At 38.9% G+C, this 22940-nt stretch overlaps 1 protein-coding gene across 1 annotated transcript in view; it reads right to left on the bottom strand.

The window, feature by feature from the left end:
* Nucleotides 1-4493: 4493 nt before the first annotated feature.
* Nucleotides 4494-22940, bottom strand: part of GUCY1A2 (guanylate cyclase 1 soluble subunit alpha 2) — a 344066-nt gene continuing 325619 nt past the window's right edge. Inside the window, exon 9 of the mRNA XM_032359443.1 lies at nt 4494-4969. Within this exon, the coding sequence (XP_032215334.1) occupies nt 4913-4969 (57 nt within the window). The 3' untranslated portion in view covers nt 4494-4912. The remainder of the gene's footprint in view (nt 4970-22940) is intronic.

Below are 22940 nucleotides of genomic sequence, written 5' to 3' on the forward strand. Positions count from 1 at the left end.
GATTGAGAGAAGTAATGATTAAAGCCTTATTCAGCCATTCTCTTTTTTTCTAAGAGAGAGCAAGGACAAGGATGGGCAGAAGGGCAGAGGGAAAGGGAGAAAATCCCAAGCAGAATTTGTTCTGAGCAGGGAGCCTAAGGCAGGGCTCAATCTCACCATCCTGAGACCAAGACCCAAGCTCAGATCAAGAGTCTGATGCCCGACTGACCACAGCACTCAGGCCATCTTGATGACGAAAGCCTCACAAAGGTATCTTAACTCCTGTCCTACAAAAAATCATCTGAGTGCCCCAGCGCAACATTAAGAAAATGGCTATAGCATTTTATAATAGATGCCGTTGATGTCTGCTATAAACTCTCTTTATGACAATACTACTAGATCATAAAAATCCAGGCTGAGAAGACTATTTTCAGCAGATTTTAAAAGATGATTTCATACTGCATTGTCTTTCACGGCAGAAAGGAGGCATGCAAGGAAAGCGTGCAAGAATGAGGTCAGAACGTCTGTGTTTGAATCAGGGCTCTGTCACTGACTAGTTGTGGGACATGATTCGAATAGCATAAGCTCTCTGAGTCGATATCTTTGTATGTAATTTAAGGATAATAACCCACACACCCAGTTGAAGATCTGTGAAATACATTGCATGTCACGAAATAATCGACGAATAATCCTTTGCTTCCTGTAGGTTTTACATTGGGAAGTATTCTGTGATGTCTAGGTTAGGTCTCTTCTGCTCTCTGTTCTCTATTGCAAATGTGTTAACAGAAACTACCCCACAAATATGATGCTTAAAGTTTTACACTTTATGGTTTCTTACAGATTTTATAAAATTACTCTATTTCTGTGAAAAACATGCCTTTGGAATTTTGGTATGGATTGCATAGATTGCTTAGGATAGTATGACATTTTAATTATATTATTCTGTCCTCTTAGTGTGTCCTCTTCAATTTCTTTCATCCATGTGTTAAAGTTTTCAGGGGACAGGTCTTTCACCTTCTTGGTTAAATTTATTCCTAGGTATTTTATTCTTCTTAGTGGAATTATAAATGGGATTTTTTCCCTTAATTCCTCTTTCTCATAATTTGTTAGTAGTGTATAGAAGCACAGATTTCTATATATCGATTTTATACTCTGGAACTTCACAGAGTTCATTTATTCTGACAGTTTTTGAGGGAGTCTTTAAGGTTTTTCATATATGATAGTTCATCTGCCAATAGTGATGATTTTACTTCTTCTTTTTGAATTGGATGCATTTTACTTCTTTTTCTTGCCTAAGTTTCCTGGCTAGGATTCCAGTATGATGTAGAGTAAAAGCAGCAAGAGTGGACATCCTGTCTTCTTCCTGATCTGAGAGGAAATGGTTTCAACTTTTACTCCACTGAGTATGATGTTAGCTGTGTGCTTGTCATATAAGGCTTTGTTATGTTGAGGCATGTTCTCTCTACACCCATTTTATTGAGTTTTTAGCATAAATGGATGGTGAGTTTGGTCCAATATCTTTCCTGCATCTGTTGGGATGATCATATGATTTTTATCTTTCATTTTTAAAAAGTGTATGCATCGCACTGATTTGCAGCTGTCAAACCATCCTTGGATCCTTGGAATAAATCACACTTGATCAAGTATACAATTCTTTTAAAGTACTATTGAATTCAGTTTGTTAATATTCTATTGAGGATTTTTGCCTTTATGTTCATCAAGGAAATTGACCTGTAATCTTCCTTTTTTTGTACTGTCCTTGTTTGGCTTTTGTAAAATGAGTTTGAAGTGTTTCCTCCCCTTCTCTCTGTTGGAAGAGTTTGAAAAAGATTGGCGTTAATTCGTTGAATGTTTGATAGAGTTCACCAGTGAAGCTGTCTGGTTCTGGGTTTTTGTTTTGAGGAAGTTTTTGATTACTTGTTGAATCTCCTTATTAGTAATTGGTCTGTGCAGATTTTCTGTTGCTTCACAATTTAGTATTACAAGTTTGTAAGTTTCTAAGAATTTGTCCATCTCCTCTAGATTGTCCAGTTTGTTGACACATAATTGCACTTAGTTGTCCCTTATGATCTCCATTTCCATGATGCCAGTTGTAACTTCTCCTTGTTTATTTCTGATTATACCAGGGTAGGGGTCCCCTTATTTTCTTGATAATTCCAGATAAAGATTTGTTAATTCTGTCTTTTCATAGAACCATCTCTTGGATTCATTGATCATTTTTATTATCTTTTTTTTTAAAGATTTTATTTATTTATTTGACAGACAGAGATCACAAGTAGGCAGAGGCAGGCAGAGAGAGAGGGGGAGGAAGCAGGTTCCCCACTGAGCCGAGAGCCCGATGTGGGGCTCGATCCCAGGACCCCAGGATCATGACCTGAGCCGAAGGCAGAGGCTTTAACCCACTGAGCCACCCAGGTGCCCCTTTTTTATTATCTTTTTCGTCTCTATTTCATCTGTATCTTCTCTGATCCTTGGTATTTCCTTCCTCCTATTAACTTGAGCTTTGCCTGTTTTTTTCTAGTTCCTCGAGGTATAAAGTTAGGTTATTTATTTGAGATTTTTCTTGTTTATTGAAATAAGTATTTATTGTTCATAACAATAGGACTCCTTTTCTTGCATCCCATGTTTAGGTATGTTTGAAGGCATCATGTAACTCTGTTCCAAAGTCACAGATGTTTTTGTTAGACCCACATTCCCTGTTTCCCTGTGTGGACAGTTGCACCTTCTCCATTTCCCAGTCCTCTGTCCGCACCTAAGGTCCTGAACAGATCTCCTCAGGTCCTTGGCCCCTGAGTCTGCCCACTGTAAGGAAGCATCCAGGTCGTCTATCCCATGCGTTGTTAGCCATTCCTAGCCAGTGTGTCCTTTACTCTCCCCGTTAAGAGTTGATTTTAAATGTGGGCTGAAATATTTGTTTCTTCTTCTAATCAGGCAGGAGAGAAAATAAGGAGCAGTGAGCACTCGGTGGAAATAGGCACCAGGGCTTTGTGCCCAAAGCAGCATTCAAGACCTGAACATGCTCTGGGGAGAACACAATCGTTACAATGAGCATTTATTATATATCATTTTCTCCCCTACGGAACAGCAAATTGACAAATGGACAATTTGGTGCATCCTTAATGATTTTGTCATTAAAAATGTTTTCATGGAGAGACCGTGCTAGCAAAGCATCTCTGTGAATACATCGGGCCACAGACGCGCCCCCCCCCCCACCGCCACGCAGCCTGTGGCTGCCTGAGGATCCGTGTGCTTTGGCACCGAGCTTGACTCATTTCTAAATACAACATCCTGTGCTTACAATATAAAATAATATCTTACTCTGAGTCTATTGTCATCTTTAATGTCATAGATATTAATGAAATAGAATGTTTAGGGGCACCTGCGTGGCTCAGTTGGTTAAGCAACTGCCTTTGGCTGGTGTCGTGATCCTGGGGTCCTGGGATCAAGCCCCGTGTCAGACTCCGGCTCAGCACAAAGCCTGCTTCGCCCTCTCCCTCTGCCTGTCGCTCCCCTGCTTGTGCTCTCTCTTTCTCTCTTGCTATCTCTCTCTGTTAAATAAATATATAAAATCTTAAAAAAAAAAAAAGAAGGAAGAAGAAGAAATACAGCATTTAATAGCCCAAAGTTATTCAGGTTCTTGTGGCTGGCTCTGTGCCCCCCTCCTCAAATCCAGTTACATGCACAAACAGGACGTGCAACGAGCACTTCTGGGCCATTTGAAGATCTGGGGCTCATCTACTGACTTAGTCAGCGTTCTTCAGGGAAACAGAACAGACAGAAGGTAGGTAGGCCAGCTGGCTGATTGATCAGTCTCAATAGGTAGCTTTATTCATCCACCATTTATAGAGAGAGAAGAAGGATGTATTGTAGGTTATAGGTCTGTAGTGTAAAGGCCTGGAGACTGGGAAGGATAGTGGTGTGAGCGCCTGTCTGGTCCTGAGGCGGGACCGGACCTCTGTCCTAGCTCAAGAGCATCAGGCCAGGAGCCACTTTTTCCTTGTTGAACTTTTTGTTCCATTCGAGCCTCGAGCAGTTTGGACGAGGGCTGCATACGCTGCTCAAGGCGATCTGTTCCTCAGTCTGCTGACCCAAATGTTAGGCTCGCCCCCAAACCCTCGGGCAGACCTAGAATAACATTTAAACAAACACCCGGGCACTCCGTGTCCAGAATTTACAGAAAAAATTAACTTCACATCTAGCTCACTATATACCCGCCAGAGTAAAAATGCTGTTAAAAAACTATGGAGCAGGGGCACCTGGGTGGCTCAGTGGGTTAAAGCCTCTGCCTTCAGCTCAGGTCATGATCCCAGGATCCTGGGATCGAGCCCCGCATAGGGCTCTCTGCTTAGTGGGGAGCCTGCTTCCTCCTCTCTCTCTCTCTCCGCCTGCCTCTCTGCCTACTTGTGATCTCTGTCTGTCAAATAAATAAATAAAATCTTTAAAAAAAAAAAAACAACTATGGAGCAGGTTTGATACAAATATGCGTGTATACATACCGAAGTTCAACCGGCATTCAGTGTCCACGGCAAGTTAGGTCAGACAATACTTCCTTTAAAACCAACCCTTGAGAAAGTATTTTAAAATCTCATAAACCAGAGGTGAAAATTCTTCAGATTTGCTTCTCTTCACTCACTGACATGTAAATTATTTGTGGCCAAAATCTAGTTTAATTTGAAGAAATAATCAATCAGTATTAGAATTTGGAGTATAACGACATTGGTGGTAAGGGTGGGTCTTGGCTTTCTGCGCTGTGCACCGATCAGGCCGGCATTAAGCTTGGGTTTCCACCTCGGTTTCTGTGTCTCACGCATCTGTTAAGGACGGTCGGAGCTGATAGAAATGAAATCAGTTTGACAGATCCCCGTTCTGGACTGCCCCATTCTCTTCATTCCTCAAGGCCCCTGCCCGCCATCCCAGGCCTGGGATTTTGGAGTCATTTTGAAAAGCGGAATGGAGAGGATATGAAGCTAGCCAAGAATTTGCTTGTGAGCTGGAAGGGAAAAGAAGCACTGAAATTCAGTGTCATTTTTGTAAGCAGGAATAGCCGCAATCACATGTTACCACGGTGAAGTCTAGAAGGCCTAGGTAGACATGGACATTTCCAAGTGTGTAAAGAAACTACTTCAGGAATATTTCTGTAAAGACCCAAAGGACACCCCTTTTACACCACCGAGCGGCGTGTGTCAGAGGACAGGTGCTGCTGACTAGAATGGAAACGGCAGCTCCCTGCAGCTCCTTTTGGTAGAGACGTACCCTATTCAATCTAATAGGGTCAGATTTATTTCGGAAGAGTTTAAATTCAGTTCACTGCAGCCGGACACCAAGATCCATTCGTTGCATCTTACAAAATGATTTTTGTTTACATAAACCAAACTGCGATAAAGGAGGGGCCAGAGTGCTCAAGGAGACAGACAGCGCGTGAGTGGAATTGAGTCACCAAGCGGTTTATTTAGACCAAAGTCGGGGATCTAAGATGATTTGTTAGAGACAATTACAGGGACTTAAGGTAGGTAATACTTTAGAAGAGAAGCAATCTTGGTGTTTAAAAAAAATAAAAAAAAAAAACAAGGGCTGGTGAAAGCATTCATCTCAAATGAGTAATTTAAATATCTTATGTGGTTCAAATAAAACTTCATGCAAGTCAGTGACCCATGAACACAGCCGTTGAAAGAGGTGTGTGGAGAATCTCGAAGTACACTAACAACCATGTGGATGGTAATAATGTTCCAAGGGTTAAGCTTTTTTTTTTTTTTAATTAACATATAATGTATTATTTGCTTCAGGGGTACATGTCTGTGAATCATCAGTCTTACACAATTCACAGCACTCACCATAGCACATACCCTCCCCAGTGTCCATAACCCAACCACCCTCTCCACACTCTCCCCCCACCCCAGCAACCCTCAGTTTGTTTCATGAGATTAAGAGTCTCTTGTGCTTTGTCTCCCTCCCAGTCCCATCTTCTTTCATTTTTTTCCTTCCCTTGCCTCCATGACTCCCCCACCCCGCCTCTCAAATTCTTCATATCAGAGAGATCATATGATAATTGTCTTTCTTTGATTGACTTAGTTTGCTTAGTAAAATGCCCCTTAGTTCCACCCACGTCATTCCAAATGGCAAGATTTCAGTTTTCTTTCTTAATGGCTGCATAATATTCCATATTATTATATATATTCCATAATATTCCATTTTATATATATATACACATATATGTATATATAATTGTGTGTATATATACGTGTGTGTGTGTGTGTATGTATTCTTCTTTATCCATTCATCTGTTGAAGGACATCTAGTCTCTTTCCATAGTTTGGCTACTGTGGACATTGCTGCTATAAACACTGGGGTGCACGCATCCCTTCAGATCACTACATCTGTATCTTTAGGGTAAATACCCAGGAGTGCAATTGCTGGGTCGTAGGGTAGCTCTATTTTCAGCTTTTTGAGGAACCCCCATAATGTTTTCCAGAATGGCTATACCAGCTGGTGGTCCCACCAACAGTGTAGGAGGGTTCCCCTTTCTCTGCATCCTCACCAGCCTCTGTTGTTTCCTGACTTGTTAATTTTAGCCATTATGACTGGTGTGAGGTGGTATCTCACTGTGGTTTTGATTTGTATTTCCCTGATGCCGAGTGATATGGAGCACTTTTTCATGTGTCTGTTGGCCATTTGGTTGTCTTCTTTGCAGAAATGTCTGTTCATGTCTTCTGCCCATTTCTTGATTGGAGTATTTGTTCTTTGGATATTGAGTTTGATAAGTTCTTTCTAGATTTTGGATACTAGCCCTTTATCTGATATGTCATTTGCAAATATCTTCTCCCATTCTGTCAGTTGTCTTTTGGTTTTATTGACTGTTTCCTTTGCTGTGTACAAGCTTCTGATCTTGATGAAGTCCCTATAGTTCATTTTTGCCTTTGCTTTCATTGCCTTTGGTGATGTGTCTAGGAAGAAGTTGCTGTAGCTGAGGTCAAAGAGATTGTTGCCTGTGTTTTCAAGGATTTTGATGGATTTCTGTTTCACATTGGGGTCTTTCATCCATTTTGAGTCTATTTTCGTGTGTGTTGTAAGGAAATGGTCCAGTTTCATTTTTCTGCATGTGGCTGTCCAATTTTCCCAGCACCATCTGTTGAAGAGACTGTCTTTTGGGGTGCCTGGATGGCTCAGAGGGTTAAGACTCTGCTTTCAGCTCAGGTCCTGGGATGGAGCCCCACATCGGGCTTTCTGCTTGGCAGGGAGCCTGCTTCCCCCTCTCTCTTTGCCTGCCTGCTTGTGATCTCCATCTCTCTCTCCTCCCCCCCGCCCCCATCAAATAAATAAAATCTTAAAAAAAAAAAAAAAGACTGTCTTTTTTCCATTGGACATTCTTACCTGCTTTGTCAAAGATGAGTTGACCATAGAGGTGTGAGTCCATATGTAGGCGCTCTATTCTGTTCCACTGATCGTGTCTATTTTTGTGCCAGTACCACGCTGTCTTGATGATTATAGCTTTGTAATAGAGCCTGAAGTCTAGAATTGTGATGCTATCAGCTTTGGTTTTCTTTTTCAACATTCTTCTGGCTCTTTGGAGTCTCTTCTGGTTCAATATAAATTTTAGGATTATTTGTTCCATTTCTTTGAAAAAAGTTGATGGAATTTTGATAAGGATTGCTTTAAATATATAGATTGCTTTAGGTAGCATAGACATTTTCACAACATTTGTTCTTCCAGTCCATGAGCATGGAACATTTTTTCATTTCTTTGTGTCTTCCTCAATTTCTTCCATGAGTACTCTATAATTTTCTGAGTACAGATTCTTTGCCTCTTTGGTTAGGTTTATTCCTAGGTATCTTATGGTTTTGGATGCAGTTATAAATGGAATCGACTCCTTAATTTATCTTTCTTCTGCCTTGCTGTTGGTGTATAGAAATGCAACTGATTTCTGTGCATTGATTTTATATCCTGACACTTAACTGAATTCCTGTATGAGTTCTAGAATTTTGGGGGTAGAGTTTTTTGGGTTTTCCACATAAAATATCATATCATCTGCAAAGAGTAAGAGTTTGACAACTTCTTTGCTGGAGAATGGAGATATTTAAAGTGTTAAAAGCAATCTAGAATTGTATATCCAGTATATTTTTCAAAAGTGAAGACAATAAAAATCTTTCCTAGACTCCCCTGCACCCCAAATTAAGGAAATTTCCAGCAGGCCTCCCTGCAAGAAAAGTTAAAAGAAATTCTTTAGGAGGAAGGAAAGCTGTATAGACCAGACAGTTAGATGTACATGAACAAAAATGAATAGTTTAAAGGAATAAATAAAGGTATAATAAAATCCTGGGGAAAAAAATTCTCCTTTTTGCAAGAGGCATGATTGTGTGCTTAGAAAATCTTAAGGAATCTACAAAAAAGCTGCTAGAACTTATATGTGTCAGTTGCACAAGATTTTAGTATACAAAGTCAATATACAAAAATTAAACCCATTTTTGTGTACCATCAACAAACCTTTAGAAAATTAAATGAGAAAAATACCATTTACACTAACATCAAAATTATTAAATAATGATTAATAAAAGATGAGTAAGATTTTTATACTTAAATATATCAGTGATAGACAATAAAGGAAAATTATATAAATGGAGAGCTGTATCATAGTTATGGTTTGGATGAGTTAATATTATTAAGATTTAAATTCTTCTCAAGTTGTTTCATTAATTTACAGCAATACCAGTCACATTCAAGATATCAGGAGGCCTTTTGTAGAAATTCTCAAGGTGATTCTAAAATGCAAATGATCTCAAATATCTTGATTTAGTCAATTTTAAATACAAAATCAAAAGATTTGCACTACCTTATGCTGCATAATTTATAAGACTTACTATAAACAACATTAATCAAGGCAGTGGGTTATTGATGTAAGGAAAACATTATAAATCAGTGAAATGGAATAGCGGTCCAGTAAATGACCCATACTTACACAGTCTGTTGGCTTTTGACAAAGGCACCAAAAGCAGCTATGGAAAAGGACAGTCTTTTCAACAACAGATTTTGGAATGGTTGTATATCTATATGGAAAACTAAATTTTAACCGTCATTTTCAAAAATAATTTGAGATGGATTGTAGCATTCTTCTCCAACAAAACAAAGGAGAATATCTTCAAAATTTGGATATAGGCAAAAGATTTCTTAGGACACAGAGAAGTATTTTGAACTTTGTTAAACTTATAATCTGTTCAGGAAAAAACATATCAAGAAAATGAGTAGACCATTCATAACTTGGAAGAAGTAATCATATGTATTAGAAGAAAATGGGAACATTTCTTCCAATTGGAGGGAAATAGAAAATATTTTATATTTATAGATGTGTGTGTATATATGTATTATGTATATTTATATATAAGTATATATATTTATATGTGTATATCTGACAAAGAATTTATATCCACAGTATGTAAAGAACTCTTAAATTCAATAATAAAATTCCTAAAAAAACTAAAAACAATTAAAGAATACTTCAGAGGAAATGGCTGTTAAGCATATGAAATCATTCCAAACATCAGTTGTCAGGAGAATTCATATGGAAACCACCGTGAGACACAGCTACACACACACTAAAATGGGAAATATTAATAAAATTGACATCACCAAGTTTTGATGAGTGTGCAGGACATCAGAGCTCTCACACATTGCTGGTGAGGTGAAATGTTGGAAAGCCAACTTGGAAAATTATTTCCAATTCAAACATACCTCTGCCCTATCGATTGACAGTTCCACTTCCCTGTATTTACTCTAGAGAACTAAAACTACATATCCACAAAAGACTTGTACAGTATGCTTATATAAGTCTTTATTTGTAATAGCTGAAATCTAAAAAACAAAATTTCATTGGGAGAATGGATTAACTGATACATTCATTTAATGAATTTCTGCTCAGCAATAAGGAAAGAATTGGTATGCGCAACTGTATTGATAAATCTCACAAATATTTTTCTGAGCTAAGAGGTGAGATAAATCAGGCTAATTACTGAATCTTTATATAAGGTTCTAGAACAAAAAACTAATCTTTTGGAATAGGAATCAAAGAACTGGTTGCCTCTGGGAAGTGAGAATTGATTAATGGGCATACGAGAGAACTTCTGGGATAATAGAGCTTCATTGATAAGACAGTGAATCACATGAGCTTATGCATTCATCAAGACTTAGAATTTTGCACACAGGATTTGTACATTTCACTGCATATAAATTATAAGTAAAAAATCAAATACGACCACAGAATTGTAGATGAAGCCATTCTGAAAATAACTTGTTGATTTTGGCTGGCTGTAACGGGGCTTTCACTATGTTCTGTTTTTTTGTACATCTAAAATGTTTAGACATTTAAAGGAGACCCAATGTCATTATCACTTCCTGTACCTAATATATGCAGAAAACCCTAGTGGCACAACATACTCAAAACGTAACGTTACCCTATTGTGCACCTCCTTTGAGAGGAGAGGACTAGACTCATGCGTTTGAATTACCCAATGTCCAGATTTTAGCTTTCCTTCACCTATCTCCCTAAAATGCTAAGGAACTCTTAGACACTAATTCAGCTTTTTGGATTCTGGGGTCCTGGCAATGCCAGGCAATGTCCATAATCTCCATCAGTAACACAGTTCTGTCAAATAGTGATACAGTGATAATGAGGATAATAATGTTAGATGATGTAGGTCTCTACTTCCCATAGAAGCAATGCGTAAAACCAGGGTGCTTCTATACAAATGCTGCTTCAAGAGAAATCCACCCGCCCTGCCTTCCTAGAGGTCACCAGCCCTAACGTCCCCTGCACAGGTTCCAGACCTGCAGTGGGAGATAAGATGTTCCATTTTATCTTCATCCCTCTCCACCACTCAGATACTTCCATTCTCTCTTGCACACAGTTCCAGAGCTTGATGACGGGAGTCATGAAAAGGCAATCACCCTCTCAGATAAACTCCTGTACTTGATCTATTGCTGTCAGCACTTCTGGCGTCAGAAAATTCTGTGCTTGAGTCATATCTCTGGACTCTGCGGAGGCTTCCTCAGAGTCTCTTTCTCTGGGCACACTCTGGCCCCATGAGTGGCCATTGAGATTTGGGTTCGTGGGAGTCATCTCTCTGAGTATAGAACATTGGCTTTGAACAGAAAAAGCTGAGACCCCTCTGTCGCAAAATTTCCCGAACACTTTTCACAGCAGAAGTGTTCCCATTCTCGGCCCTTAATGTGCTTTTGACATTTCCAGCCTCTTCCTTTAACTCCTCTCGGGGAAGCTTTTGATCCTTTTGGTTCTCTTCAGGGACCCACAGTCCATCCTAGGTGTAGCATGTCAGGTTCTCATCTTAAACCAGCTCCTCAGGGAAAGCCTTGTTTTTCTAGATTTTAGAAGAGAAACTTCTGTTTCTGATTTCTCAACCTTCTGGTATTGAATTTGTGACAGCTGACCTTTTGCCTTTCCTTCACATACCAATGTGTGTACTTACCTAGAGGTTGTAAAATGTACCATAAGAAACTTAGGAGCTCAATCAAAGCTTGGACATTAAATCTCGGTCTTCGTTCTGCTTCTGCTTCCAGCAGTTCACACGGGCATACAGTGCAAGATGATGTTAATAATTTAATGCATCCAGCAGTGGACTCTGAATTAAAAGGTTCTGTGAGCCTACTTTTCTGTTCAACAAGATATTGTGCTATATTAAATATCCCTGAAGCCCTTTAAGACATGAAAAAATACTGGAACCAACAAAAAAATATAAAATGGAAAATCTGCATTTATTCAGATAAAGCTTTAAGATGGAATACATCTCATTTGACCTATTTATAACCTGATAGTTTTTGAGTGGTGTCTACAGGAATTTATGCTAACTAAAATAGTGGATTAAAGCATCCTATTAAAAGGAGGAGTGATGGTCAGAGGATTTAACAGGGCAGCACCAGCTGCAACTCCATCAGAATGGACACCAGTCCCAAGACTCCAGGTTGAGCCATTTCCCTGGCCCCCATGGTACTCCTATTAAGCTCTAAATACATTACATGGCACTATGTTGAAACATCAAGGTATTTTGGGTTACAGGATTAATTCTTTATCTATAGGTAGTATACCATCGAATCATAAAAGAAATGTATAGTTTGTTAGTGACCTGAATGTTTTGCTGTACCTTGAATTTCCTGGGGCAGACATAGGTAATCAATATATTTTCTTAACTGATACAATGGAATACAGAGAGATAACTAATTTGCCTTATAGACTTGAGAGCAGGCTTAGGATCCTCAGGGAAACACAGACCTTACAATTGTACTATTTTTCGTGAAATGTAGCCCCATCACCCTCCTGTGCATGACCATTGTTGGTTGACTGTCTTCTCTGTTCCAAACACTCTGTGTTGGATGCTAGGAAAACAAGCAGTGAGGACACTGCCCTTCCTTGAAACTACTGTGCATCTTGCACGTGGGTGATAGACCCATGTCTCAGTGTGGTAGATCCCGTGCAGCTGTGTAGTTAGGATAGCTGGTGTTTGTTTCTGTGGGCCTCGGAAACCAGTCACAAATGGGATGATAGATATTTCAGGTGAATTTTGAGGATGAGTCCGATTTCACAAGATAGAGAAGTCAGATCAGGATCCCAGAATAGTCTGTGCTGTTGCCGGTACCCATCAGTGGTATCCCGCTGTGTCTGTTCCTATTTTTATCCTTGCCCTTAATACAATATTCTTATTCATCTATATTTCAAACACGTGACATTGTATAGAGAATAATATTACAGATACCATCTACCATCTCATCATCTAACTTTATCAGAGCCTATCATTTTTGCCTAACCTGCTTCCCATCACTCTCTCTTAAGAAATAAAATATTAGACCACACAGATAAAGGGGGCATCTGTAAGGGCATCTGTACTTGACCATCAGTCATCAGAGGTAGTCACTGTGGCAAATTTGAGACGTAACCTTGTTGATTCTTACAATTCCAGTCCTAGCTACTTAGAATGATGCTAATGTAAATTTATCATCCTTTACTTTTGTGCGTGTCTTCTTGTGCTCATATACATGAATTTTCCCCTGGCTATGAACCTAGATTTGGAATTGCTGGATCTGGGGATGTGGGCATCTGAAACTTTAACTTGGCTTTATATCCTTGCCAAATCGTGGTTTTGTGACACTTTGTAATTTTTGCCAACATCTGGACTTGAAATGGGATATCTTCATTATCTTAATCCACTTTTCCTTGGTAGTTTCAAAACCCAACCACATATTTGTATATCCCCAAAGAGTACATTTTTAGATTTATCTCCTTTGAGCTTTTTGAACTAAAATCGTGTTATATGAATTTTTTGAGACATGTTTATTTTGGTCAACATAAGGTTTTAGAGATGCATCAGTGTTGAACCAATTTCATTAACTTTACGTACTTTGTTGTAGATAATTTTAAGACTATATCACAAGAGACTCAGTTTTTCCATTGTTGAGGGGCAATTGGATAGTTAGAGTTTTGTTTTGGTTTTCCTTTAAACAAGGCTTCTGTAAATATTCTTGACCCTGACTGGTAGTGCATGTGGGAAAAAAATTCTCTAAGGTATACACACAATAGTGAAATTAATAAGTCTGAGGGTATTGGTTTGTTGTGCATTTTCAACTGAATTAGTGATTCAAACTGGTTTTCAAAATAGCTTTACTGTTTTACATTCCCATCAGAAGTGGATGAAGATTTCTATTCTCCCACACGTTCCAGCCATCACTTGATAATGTTTGACTTGTAAATTGTGCCACTCTGAAGGATGGAAAATCACATGGTGGTTCTGATTTATGTATCTCTAACTGTTCATGAGATTTAACACTCTTCCTGTATTTGAGTCCGGTGTACTCTTTTGTGAAATTCCTTTCCCTTTTGTTTATTTACTGTTCTCTTATGTGTTGGAGTTCTTTAATATATGCTAGTTATAAATGTTCTGTTGACTATATGCAATGAAGATAGACTCTTCCAATTTGACCTTGATTTTCCAGTTTGTGATTCTTAAAATGAACAGAATTTCATGCAGATGAATGTACCAGTATTTTTCTCTATGACACTTTTCGTGTCTCATTAAGAAAGCCTTTGCTGACCTAAGATCATACACATTTTCTGCTCTATTTTACTCTCAAAGTTTTATAGTTTTTCCTTGTACATTTAAATCTTTAAAGCACCTGGGGTATATGTTGTGTATGATATGAAGTCTGAGTTAAATTTTCAACATGAATATTACAGGATCAGTGGAAAAGTTTTACAGTTTTGAAATTACAAAATTCAATGATTTATAGGTCAAAGAACAAATGTTAAGGGACTTGGACTCACATTTAAAACTGAAAACTATTCCTTTGGCGTTTGTTGAGACATCCTGTGGCCCAGTGTGGTAAAATTTCAAACTGGAAAAAGAATACTATTTTATAGCAATTAGGTAAAGTGTTCCCTAAGTGGTGTTATATTTTATTTAAATATTCCATTCCCTGAGGATGTTTTATCTGCTTGATCCATCAATTACCGAGCAATGTTAAAAAAAAAAAATCTTTCACTATAATTGTTGATTTTCTTATTTTAATTCTTAATTCTTCCAATTTTTACTGGAATGTATATGTCTGTTCTTTTATATATAATTATAATCCTATTTCTTTTTAGCATATATAGTATCTTTATTTTTTATAAAATGCCAGTTTATCATTTTACTGTCTTGAGATGAATAAACATTTTATGATTATGAAAATCACTTTTAAAAAAAAGATTTTATTTATTTATTTGACAGAGATCACAAATAGGCAGAGAGGCAGGCAGAGAGAGAGAGGGAGAAGCAGGCTCCATGGTGAGCAGAGAGCCCAATGAAGGGCTGGATCCCAGGACCCGCAAGACCCTGGGATCCTTAAGGCAGATGTTAAGGCAGAGGCTTAACCCACTGAGCCACCCAGGTGCCCCTATTGTAAACACATTTTATGTAAATAATTTACAGATGCACCTTTTCCCAGTCCTTAGAGTTTTTCTCATTTAATAACTTCACTTTACTTTATTACAATTACTGGTGCATTTAGATTTATTTCTAATATCATTTTGTGCTTTCTTTGCCCAGCATTTTCTATTTCTTTTTCTTTATTTTCTTGCCTTGATTGACTGTTTAATTTTTTTATTTTATTTTTGATTTGCTGATTTGGTTATTTTATAATCTTGTCTTAGTATTTTAATGTTATTCTATAAATTTAAAGATAAGATGTAACTTCCCCAAATCTCAGGTTAATCAATGCCTTTATTTAGACTCTAGCAGATAACACAAGGATCTAATGTTAGAACATTAGATAAACAAATATCCTCTATATTTTCTCTCTGATCAACCTGTCCCAACCTATATGCCATTGTTGTCTGGTATTTTGGTTTTACCTTATGTTTTACAACCTCAAAATGCTGTTACAATAGCTTTACATGGCAAATGTTTGTTTTTATTTAGCCAAGTTTCTCACCTTATTTATTTATTTTTAATTTATTGTGGCATCTCAGATTTTTTTTTAAATTTATTTTTAATTTATTTTCAGCATAACAGTATTCATTGTTTTTGCACCACACCCAGTGCTCCATGCAATCTGTGCCCTCTCTAATACCCACCACCTGGTTCCCCCAACCTCCACCCCCCCCCCGCCACTTCAAACCCCTCAGATTGTTTTTCAGAGTCCATAATCTCTCATGGTTCACCTCCCCTTCCAATTTCCCCCAACTCACTTTTTTTTTTTAATTTTTAATTTTTTATAAACATATATTTTTATCCCCAGGGGTACAGGTCTGTGAATCACCAGGTTTACACACTTCACAGCACTCACCAAAGCACATACCCTCCCCAATGTCCATAATCCCACCCCCTTCTCCCAAACCCCCTCCCCCCAGCAACCCTCAGTTTGTTTTGTGAGATTAAGAGTCACTTATGGTTTGTCTCCCTCCCAATCCCATCTTGTTTTATTTATTCTTCTCCTACCCACTTAAGCCCCCATGTTGCATCACCACTTCCTCATATCAGGGAGATCATATGATAGTTGTCTTTCTCTGCTTGACTTATTTCGCTAAGCATGATACGCTCTAGTTCCATCCATGTTGTCGCAAATGGCAAGATTTCATTTCTTTTGATGGCTGCATAGTATTCCATTGTGTATATATACCACATCTTCTTGATCCATTCATCTGTTGATGGACATCTAGGTTCTTTCCACAGTTTGGCTATTGTGGACATTGCTGCTATAAACATTCGGGTGCACGTGCCCCTTTGGATCACTACGTTTGTATCTTTAGGGTAAATACCCAATAGTGCAATTGCTGGGTCATAGGGCAGTTCTATTTTCAACATTTTGAGGAACCTCCATGCTGTTTTCCAGAGTGGCTGCACCAGCTTGCATTCCCACCAACAGTGTAGGAGGGTTCCCCTTTCTCCGCATCCTCACCAGCATCTGTCATTTCCTGACTTGTTGATTTTAGCCATTCTGACTGGTGTGAGGTGATATCTCATTGTGTTTTTGATTTGTATTTCCCTGATGCCGAGTGATATGGAGCACTTTTTCATGTGTCTGTTGGCCATCTGGATGTCTTCTTTGCAGAAATGTCTGTTCATGTCCTCTGCCCATTTCTTGATTGGATTATTTGTTCTTTGGGTGTTGAGTTTGCTAAGTTCTTTATAGATTCTGGACACTAGTCCTTTATCTGATATGTCGTTTGCAAATATCTTCTCCCATTCTGTCAGTTGTCTTTTGATTTTGTTAACTGTTTCCTTTGCTGTGCAAAAGCTTTTGATCTTGATGAAATCCCAATAGTTCATTTTTTCCCTTGCTTCCCTTGCCTTTGGCGTTGTTCCTAGGAAGATGTTGCTGCAGCAGAGGTCGAAGAGGTTGCTGCCTGTGTTCTCCTCAAGGATTTTGATGGATTCCTTTCGCACATTGAGGTCCTTCATCCATTTTGAGTCTATTTTTGTGTGTGGTGTAAGGAAATGGTCCAATTTCATTTTTCTGCATGTGGCTGTCCAATTTTCCCAACACCATTTATTGAAGAGGCTGTCTTTTTTCCATTGGACATTCTTTCCTGCTTTGTCGAAGATTAGTTGACCATAGAGTTGAGGGTCTATTTCTGGGCTCTCTATTCTGTTCCATTGATCTATGTGTCTGTTTTTGTGCCAGTACCATGCTGTCTTGATGATGACAGCTTTGTAATAGAGCTTGAAGTCCGGGATTGTGATGCCACCAACGTTGGCTTTCTCTTTCAATATCCCTTTGGCTATTCGAGGTATTTTCTGGTTCCATATAAATTTTAGAATTATTTGTTCCATTTCTTTGAAAAAGATGGATGGTACTTTGATAGGAATTGCATTAAATGTGTAGATTGCTTTAGGTAGCATAGACATTTTCACAATATTTATTCTTCCAATCCAGGAGCATGGAACATTTTTCCATTTCTTTGTGTCTTCCTCAATTTCTTTCATGAGTACTTTATAGTTTTCTGAGTATAGATTCTGTGTCTCTTTGGTTAGGTTTATTCCTAGGTATCTTATGGTTTTGGGTGCAATTGTAAATGGGATTGACTCCTTAATTTCTCTTTCTTCTGTCTTGCTGTTGGTGTAGAGAAATGCAACTGATTTCTGTGCATTGATTTTATATCCTGACACTTTACTGAATTCCTGTATAAGTTCTAGCAGTTTTGGAGTGGAGTCTTTTGGGTTTTCCACATATAGTATCATATCATCTGCGAAGAGTGATAATTTGACTTCTTCTTTGCCGATTTGGATGCCTTTAATTTCTTTTTGTTGTCTGATTGCCAAGGCTAGGACTTCCAATATTATGTTGAATAGCAGTGGTGATAATGGACATTCCTGCTGTGCTCCTGACCTTAGTGGAAAAGCTTTCAGTTTTTCTCCATTGAGAATGATATTTGCGGTGGGTTTTTCATAGATGGCTTTGATGATATTGAGGTATGTGCCCTCTATCCCTACACTTTGAAGAGTTTTGATCAGGAAGGGATGCTGTACTTTGTCAAATGCTTTTTCAGCATCTATTGAGAGTATCATATGGGTCTTGTTCTTTCTTTTATTGATGTGTTGTATCACATTGACTGATTTGCGGATGTTGAACCAACCTTGCAGCCCTGGAATAAATCCCACTTGGTCGTGGTGAATAATCTTTTTAATGTACTGTTGAATCCTATTGGCTAGTATTTTGTTGAGTATTTTCGCATCTGTGTTCATCAAGGATATTGGTCTATAGCTCTCTTTTTTGGTGGGATCCTTGTCTGGTTTTGGGATCAAGGTGATGCTGGCCTTATAAAATGAGTTTGGAAGTTTTCCTTCCATTACTATTTTTTGGAACAGTTTCAGGAGAATAGGAAATAGTTCTTCTTTAAATGTTTGGTAGAATTCCCCCGGGAAGCCGTCTGGCCCTGGGCTTTTGTTTGTTTGGAGATTTTTAATGACTGTTTCAATCTCCTTACTGGTTATGGGTCTGTTCAGGCTTTCTATTTCTTCCTGGTTCAGTTGTGGTAGTTTATATGTTTCTAGGAAGGCATCCATTTCTTCCAGATTGTCAAATTTATTGGCGTAGAGTTGCTCATAGTATGTTCTTATAATAGTTTGTATTTCTTTGGTGTTAGTTGTGATCTCTCCTCTTTCATCCATGATTTTATTTATTTGGGTCCTTTCTCTTTTCTTTTTGATAAGTCGGGCCAGGGGTTTATCAATTTTATTAATTCTTTCAAAGAACCAGCTCCTAGTTTCGTTGATTTGTTCTATTGTTTTTTTGGTTTCTATTTCATTGATTTCTGCTCTGATCTTTATGATTTCTCTTCTCCTGCTGGGTTTAGGGTTTCTTTCTTGTTCTTTCTCCAGCTCCTTTAGCTGTAGGGTTAGGTTGTGTACCTGAGACCTTTCTTGTTTCTTGAGAAAGGCTTGAACCGCTTTATATTTTCCTCTCAGGACTGCCTTTGTTGTTTCCCACAGATTTTGAACTGTTGTATTTTCATTATCATTTGTTTCCATGATTTTTTTCAATTCTTCTTTAATTTCCCGGTTGACCCATTCATTCTTTAGAAGGATGCTGTTTAGTCTCCATGTATTTGGGCTCTTTCCAAACTTCCTTTTGTGGTTGAGTTCTAGCTTTAGAGCATTGTGGTCTGAAAATATGCAGGGAATGATCCCAATCTTTTGATACCGGTTGAGTCCTGATTTAGGACCGAGGATGTGATCTATTCTGGAGAATGTTCCATGTGCACTAGAGAAGAATGTATATTCTGTTGCTTTGGGATGAAATGTTCTGAATATATCTGTGATGTCCATCTGGTCCAGTGTGTCGTTTAAGGCCTTTATTTCCTTGCTGATCTTTTGCTTGGATGATCTGTCCATTTCAGTGAGGGGAGTGTTAAAGTCCCCTACTATTATTGTATTATTGTTGATGTGTTTCTTTGATTTTGTTATTAATTGGTTTATATAGTTGGCTGCTCCCACGTTGGGGGCATAGATATTTAAAATTGTTAAATCTTCTTGTTGGACAGACCCTTTGAGTATGATATAGTGTCCTTCCTCATCTCTTATTATAGTCTTTGGCTTAAAATCTATTTGATCTGATATAAGGATTGCCACTCCTGCTTTCTTCTGATGTCCATTAGCATGGTAAATTCTTTTCCACCCCCTCACTTTAAATCTGGAGGTGTCTTCGGGCTTAAAATGAGTTTCTTGGAGGCAACATATAGATGGGTTTTGTTTTTTTATCTATTCTGATACCCTGTGTCTTTTGACAGGGGCATTTAGCCCATTAACATTCAGGGTAACTATTGAGAGATGTGAATTTAGTGCCATTGTATTGCCTGTAAGGTGACTGTTACTGTATATGGTCTCTGTTCCTTTCTGATCTACCACTTGTAGGCTCTCTCTTTGCTTAGAGGACCCCTTTCAAGATTTCCTGTAGAGCTGGTTTGGTATTTGCAAATTCTTTCAGTTTTTGTTTGTCCTGGAAGCTTTTAATCTCTCCTTCTATTTTCAATGATAGCCTAGCTGGATATAGTATTCTTGGCTGCATGTTTTTCTCGTTTAGTGCGCTTTAAATATCATGCCAGCTCTTTCTGGCCTGCCACGTCTCTGTGGATAAGTCAGCTGCCAATCTAATATTTTTACCATTGTATGTTACAGACTTCTTTTCCCGGGCTGCTTTCAGGATTTTCTCTTTGTCACTGAGACTTGTAAATTTTACTATTAGGTGACGGGGTGTGGGCCTATTCTTATTGATTTTGAGGGGCGTTCTCTGAACCTCCTGAATTTTGATGCTCGTTCCCTTTGCCATATTGGGGAAATTCTCCCCAATAATTCTCTCCAGTATACCTTCTGCTCCCCTCTCTCTTTCTTCTTCTTCTGGAATCCCAATTATTCTAATGTTGTTTCGTCTTATGGTGTCACTTATCTCTCGAATTCTCCCCTCGTGGTCCAGTAGCTGTTTGTCCCTCTTTTGCTCAGCTTCTTTATTCTCTGTCATTTGGTCTTCTATATCACTAATTCTTTCTTCTGCCTCATTTATCCTAGCAGTGAGAGCCTCCATTTTTGATTGCACCTCATTAATAGCTTTTTTGATTTCAACTTGGTTAGATTTTAGTTCTTTTATTTCTCCAGAAAGGGCTTTTATATCTCTCGAGAGGGTTTCTCTAATATCTTCCATGCCTTTTTCGAGCCCGGCTAGAACCTTGAGAATTGTCATTCTGAACTCTAGATCTGACATATTACCAATGTCTGTATTGACTAGGTCCCTAGCCTTCGGTACTGCCTCTTGTTCTTTTTTTTGTGTTGAATTTTTCCATCTTGTCATTTTGTCCAGATAAGAGTATATGAAGGGGCAAGTAAAATACTAAAAGGGTGGCAACAACCCCAGGAAAATATGCTTTAACCAAATTAGAAGAGATCCAAAATCGTGAGGGGGGAGAAAGGGGATAAAAAGAGGTTCAAAAAGGAAGAAAGAAAGAAAAAAAAAAAAGAAAAAAGAAAAAGAAAAGAAAAGAAAAGAATTTAAAAAAGAGAAAACACCTAAGAAAAATGTAAAAAAGAAAAAATATATATATTAGATAAACTAGTAAAAAATCGTTAAAAAAAAAAACGTAACAGTTAAAAAAAAAATTTTACCCGAAGGCGAGAAAAAAAAAAAAATGAAAAAGAAAAAAATTAAATTAACTGCAAGACTAAAAAAAATCACAGGGAAAAAGCCATGAGTTCCATGCTTGGCTTTCTCCTCCTCTGGAATTCTGCTGCTCTCCTTGGTATTGAAACCGCACTCCTTGGTAGGTGAACTTGGTCTCGGCTGGATTTCTTGTTGATCTTCTGGGGGAGGGGCCTGTTGTAGTGATTCTCAAGTGTCTTTGCCCCAGGCGGAATTACACCGCCCTTACCTGGGGCCAGGGTGAGTAATCTGCTCGGGTTTGCTTTCAGGAGCTTTTGTTCCCTGAGCGCTTTCTGTAGTGTTCCGGAGGACGGGAATACAAATGGCGGCCTCCTGGTCTCCGGCCCGGAGGAGCCGAGAGCCCAGGGCCCCACTCCTCAGTGCGCCCTCAGAGAACAGCGCCCAGTTACTCCCATCTGCCTGTCCTCTGGCCGCGCTCCGAGCTCACCGAGCCTGCGACCGGTTCAAGGTACCCCGAGCTGCGAGCTTACTGTCGGCTCTGTCTCTGTAGCCGGCTTTCCCGTTCCAATACCCGCAAGCTCTGCGACACTCAGACACCCCCGATCCTTCTGTGACCCTGCGGGACCCGAGGCCACGCTGACCCCGTGTGGGCTTTGCCTCGGGTAGCCTCTGGAGCGATATCCCTCAGCGGAACAGACTTTTAAAAGTCCTGATTTTGTGCGCCGTTGCTCCGCCGCTTGCCGGGAGCCGGCCCCTCCCTCCCGGGGTCTATCTTCCCGTCGCTTTGGATTCACTTCTCTGCCGGTCCTACCTTTCAGAAAGTGGCTGTTTTTCTGTTTCCAGAATTGCTGTTCTTCTTCTCTTCGATCTGCCGATGGATTTTCAGGTGTTTGCAATCTTTAGATAAGCTATCTAGCTTATCTCCCGCTAGCTGAAGTAGTCTCAGCCTGCTACTTCTCTGCCATCTTGACTCCTCCCTCCTCAGATTTTTTTTTTTCTGGGTTTATTTTCCTCTTACTTGGAGAACGTCCTTTGGTATTTTTCTTAATACGTTTCTGCCAGAGACAAACTTGGTCCATTTTCTCTTGCCTTATAAAAAGGTTCTTTTGCATTTGTTCTTGAGAAAACTTAGTGTTGACCTGAACTCTCAGTAGACTGACGTTTGTCCTCTGTCTGCCTACAGTGGAAGCCGTCCATGGTCTTGTGACTTCCACTGTTGTCTACTTTTCACTCCTTGGTGAAGAGGCAACCTCTTTTTCTTTTCTCACTAATGTAAAAATCATTGTATCCTAAGTTCTGTCTGCTTCTACGTTTCTTCTTACCCGTTCCTCCTTGGTGTTGTTCGGCTTCTGCTTGTTCTGAGAAGTCTAAGTCGTTCTGTGTTGATGTGGTACTTCTGCCCCTCCTCCCCCTGGGTGCTGTTCCGGTTAAGACCGTTAATGCTTCTAACTCTGACCTCCCTGCACCTGGTCTCCCTTTTATATTTCTGTTTCTTTGTTCTTCTGGTCTGTCTTCCCTTAATCTCTTTATTTTCCCCTTCACTATTCTTTGTTAAATGTGTCCGTTCTGCTGTTCGACCAAAGACTGAGTTTTAAGTTACATTATTGTATGATGCATTTCTATAAATTTTTCTTAGTTTTGTTTAAATTTTGTTTGCTGTTTATTCTTCCTATAAAGCTTTCAATTTCCTGAAACATATTAAATATACTCATGTTATATTTTTTGGCATTAATTCCATCATCCAAAGGTTTCACAGTATCGGCTTTGCCACTTTTTTTCTGCTGCTGCTTTCTCATAATAGTGCCTTTGTTTCCTTGTGCATTTGGTTATGTTTATCGTGA

The sequence above is a fragment of the Mustela erminea genome, chromosome 9 (genome assembly GCF_009829155.1).
Source record: "Mustela erminea isolate mMusErm1 chromosome 9, mMusErm1.Pri, whole genome shotgun sequence".
NCBI lineage: Eukaryota > Metazoa > Chordata > Mammalia > Carnivora > Mustelidae > Mustela > Mustela erminea.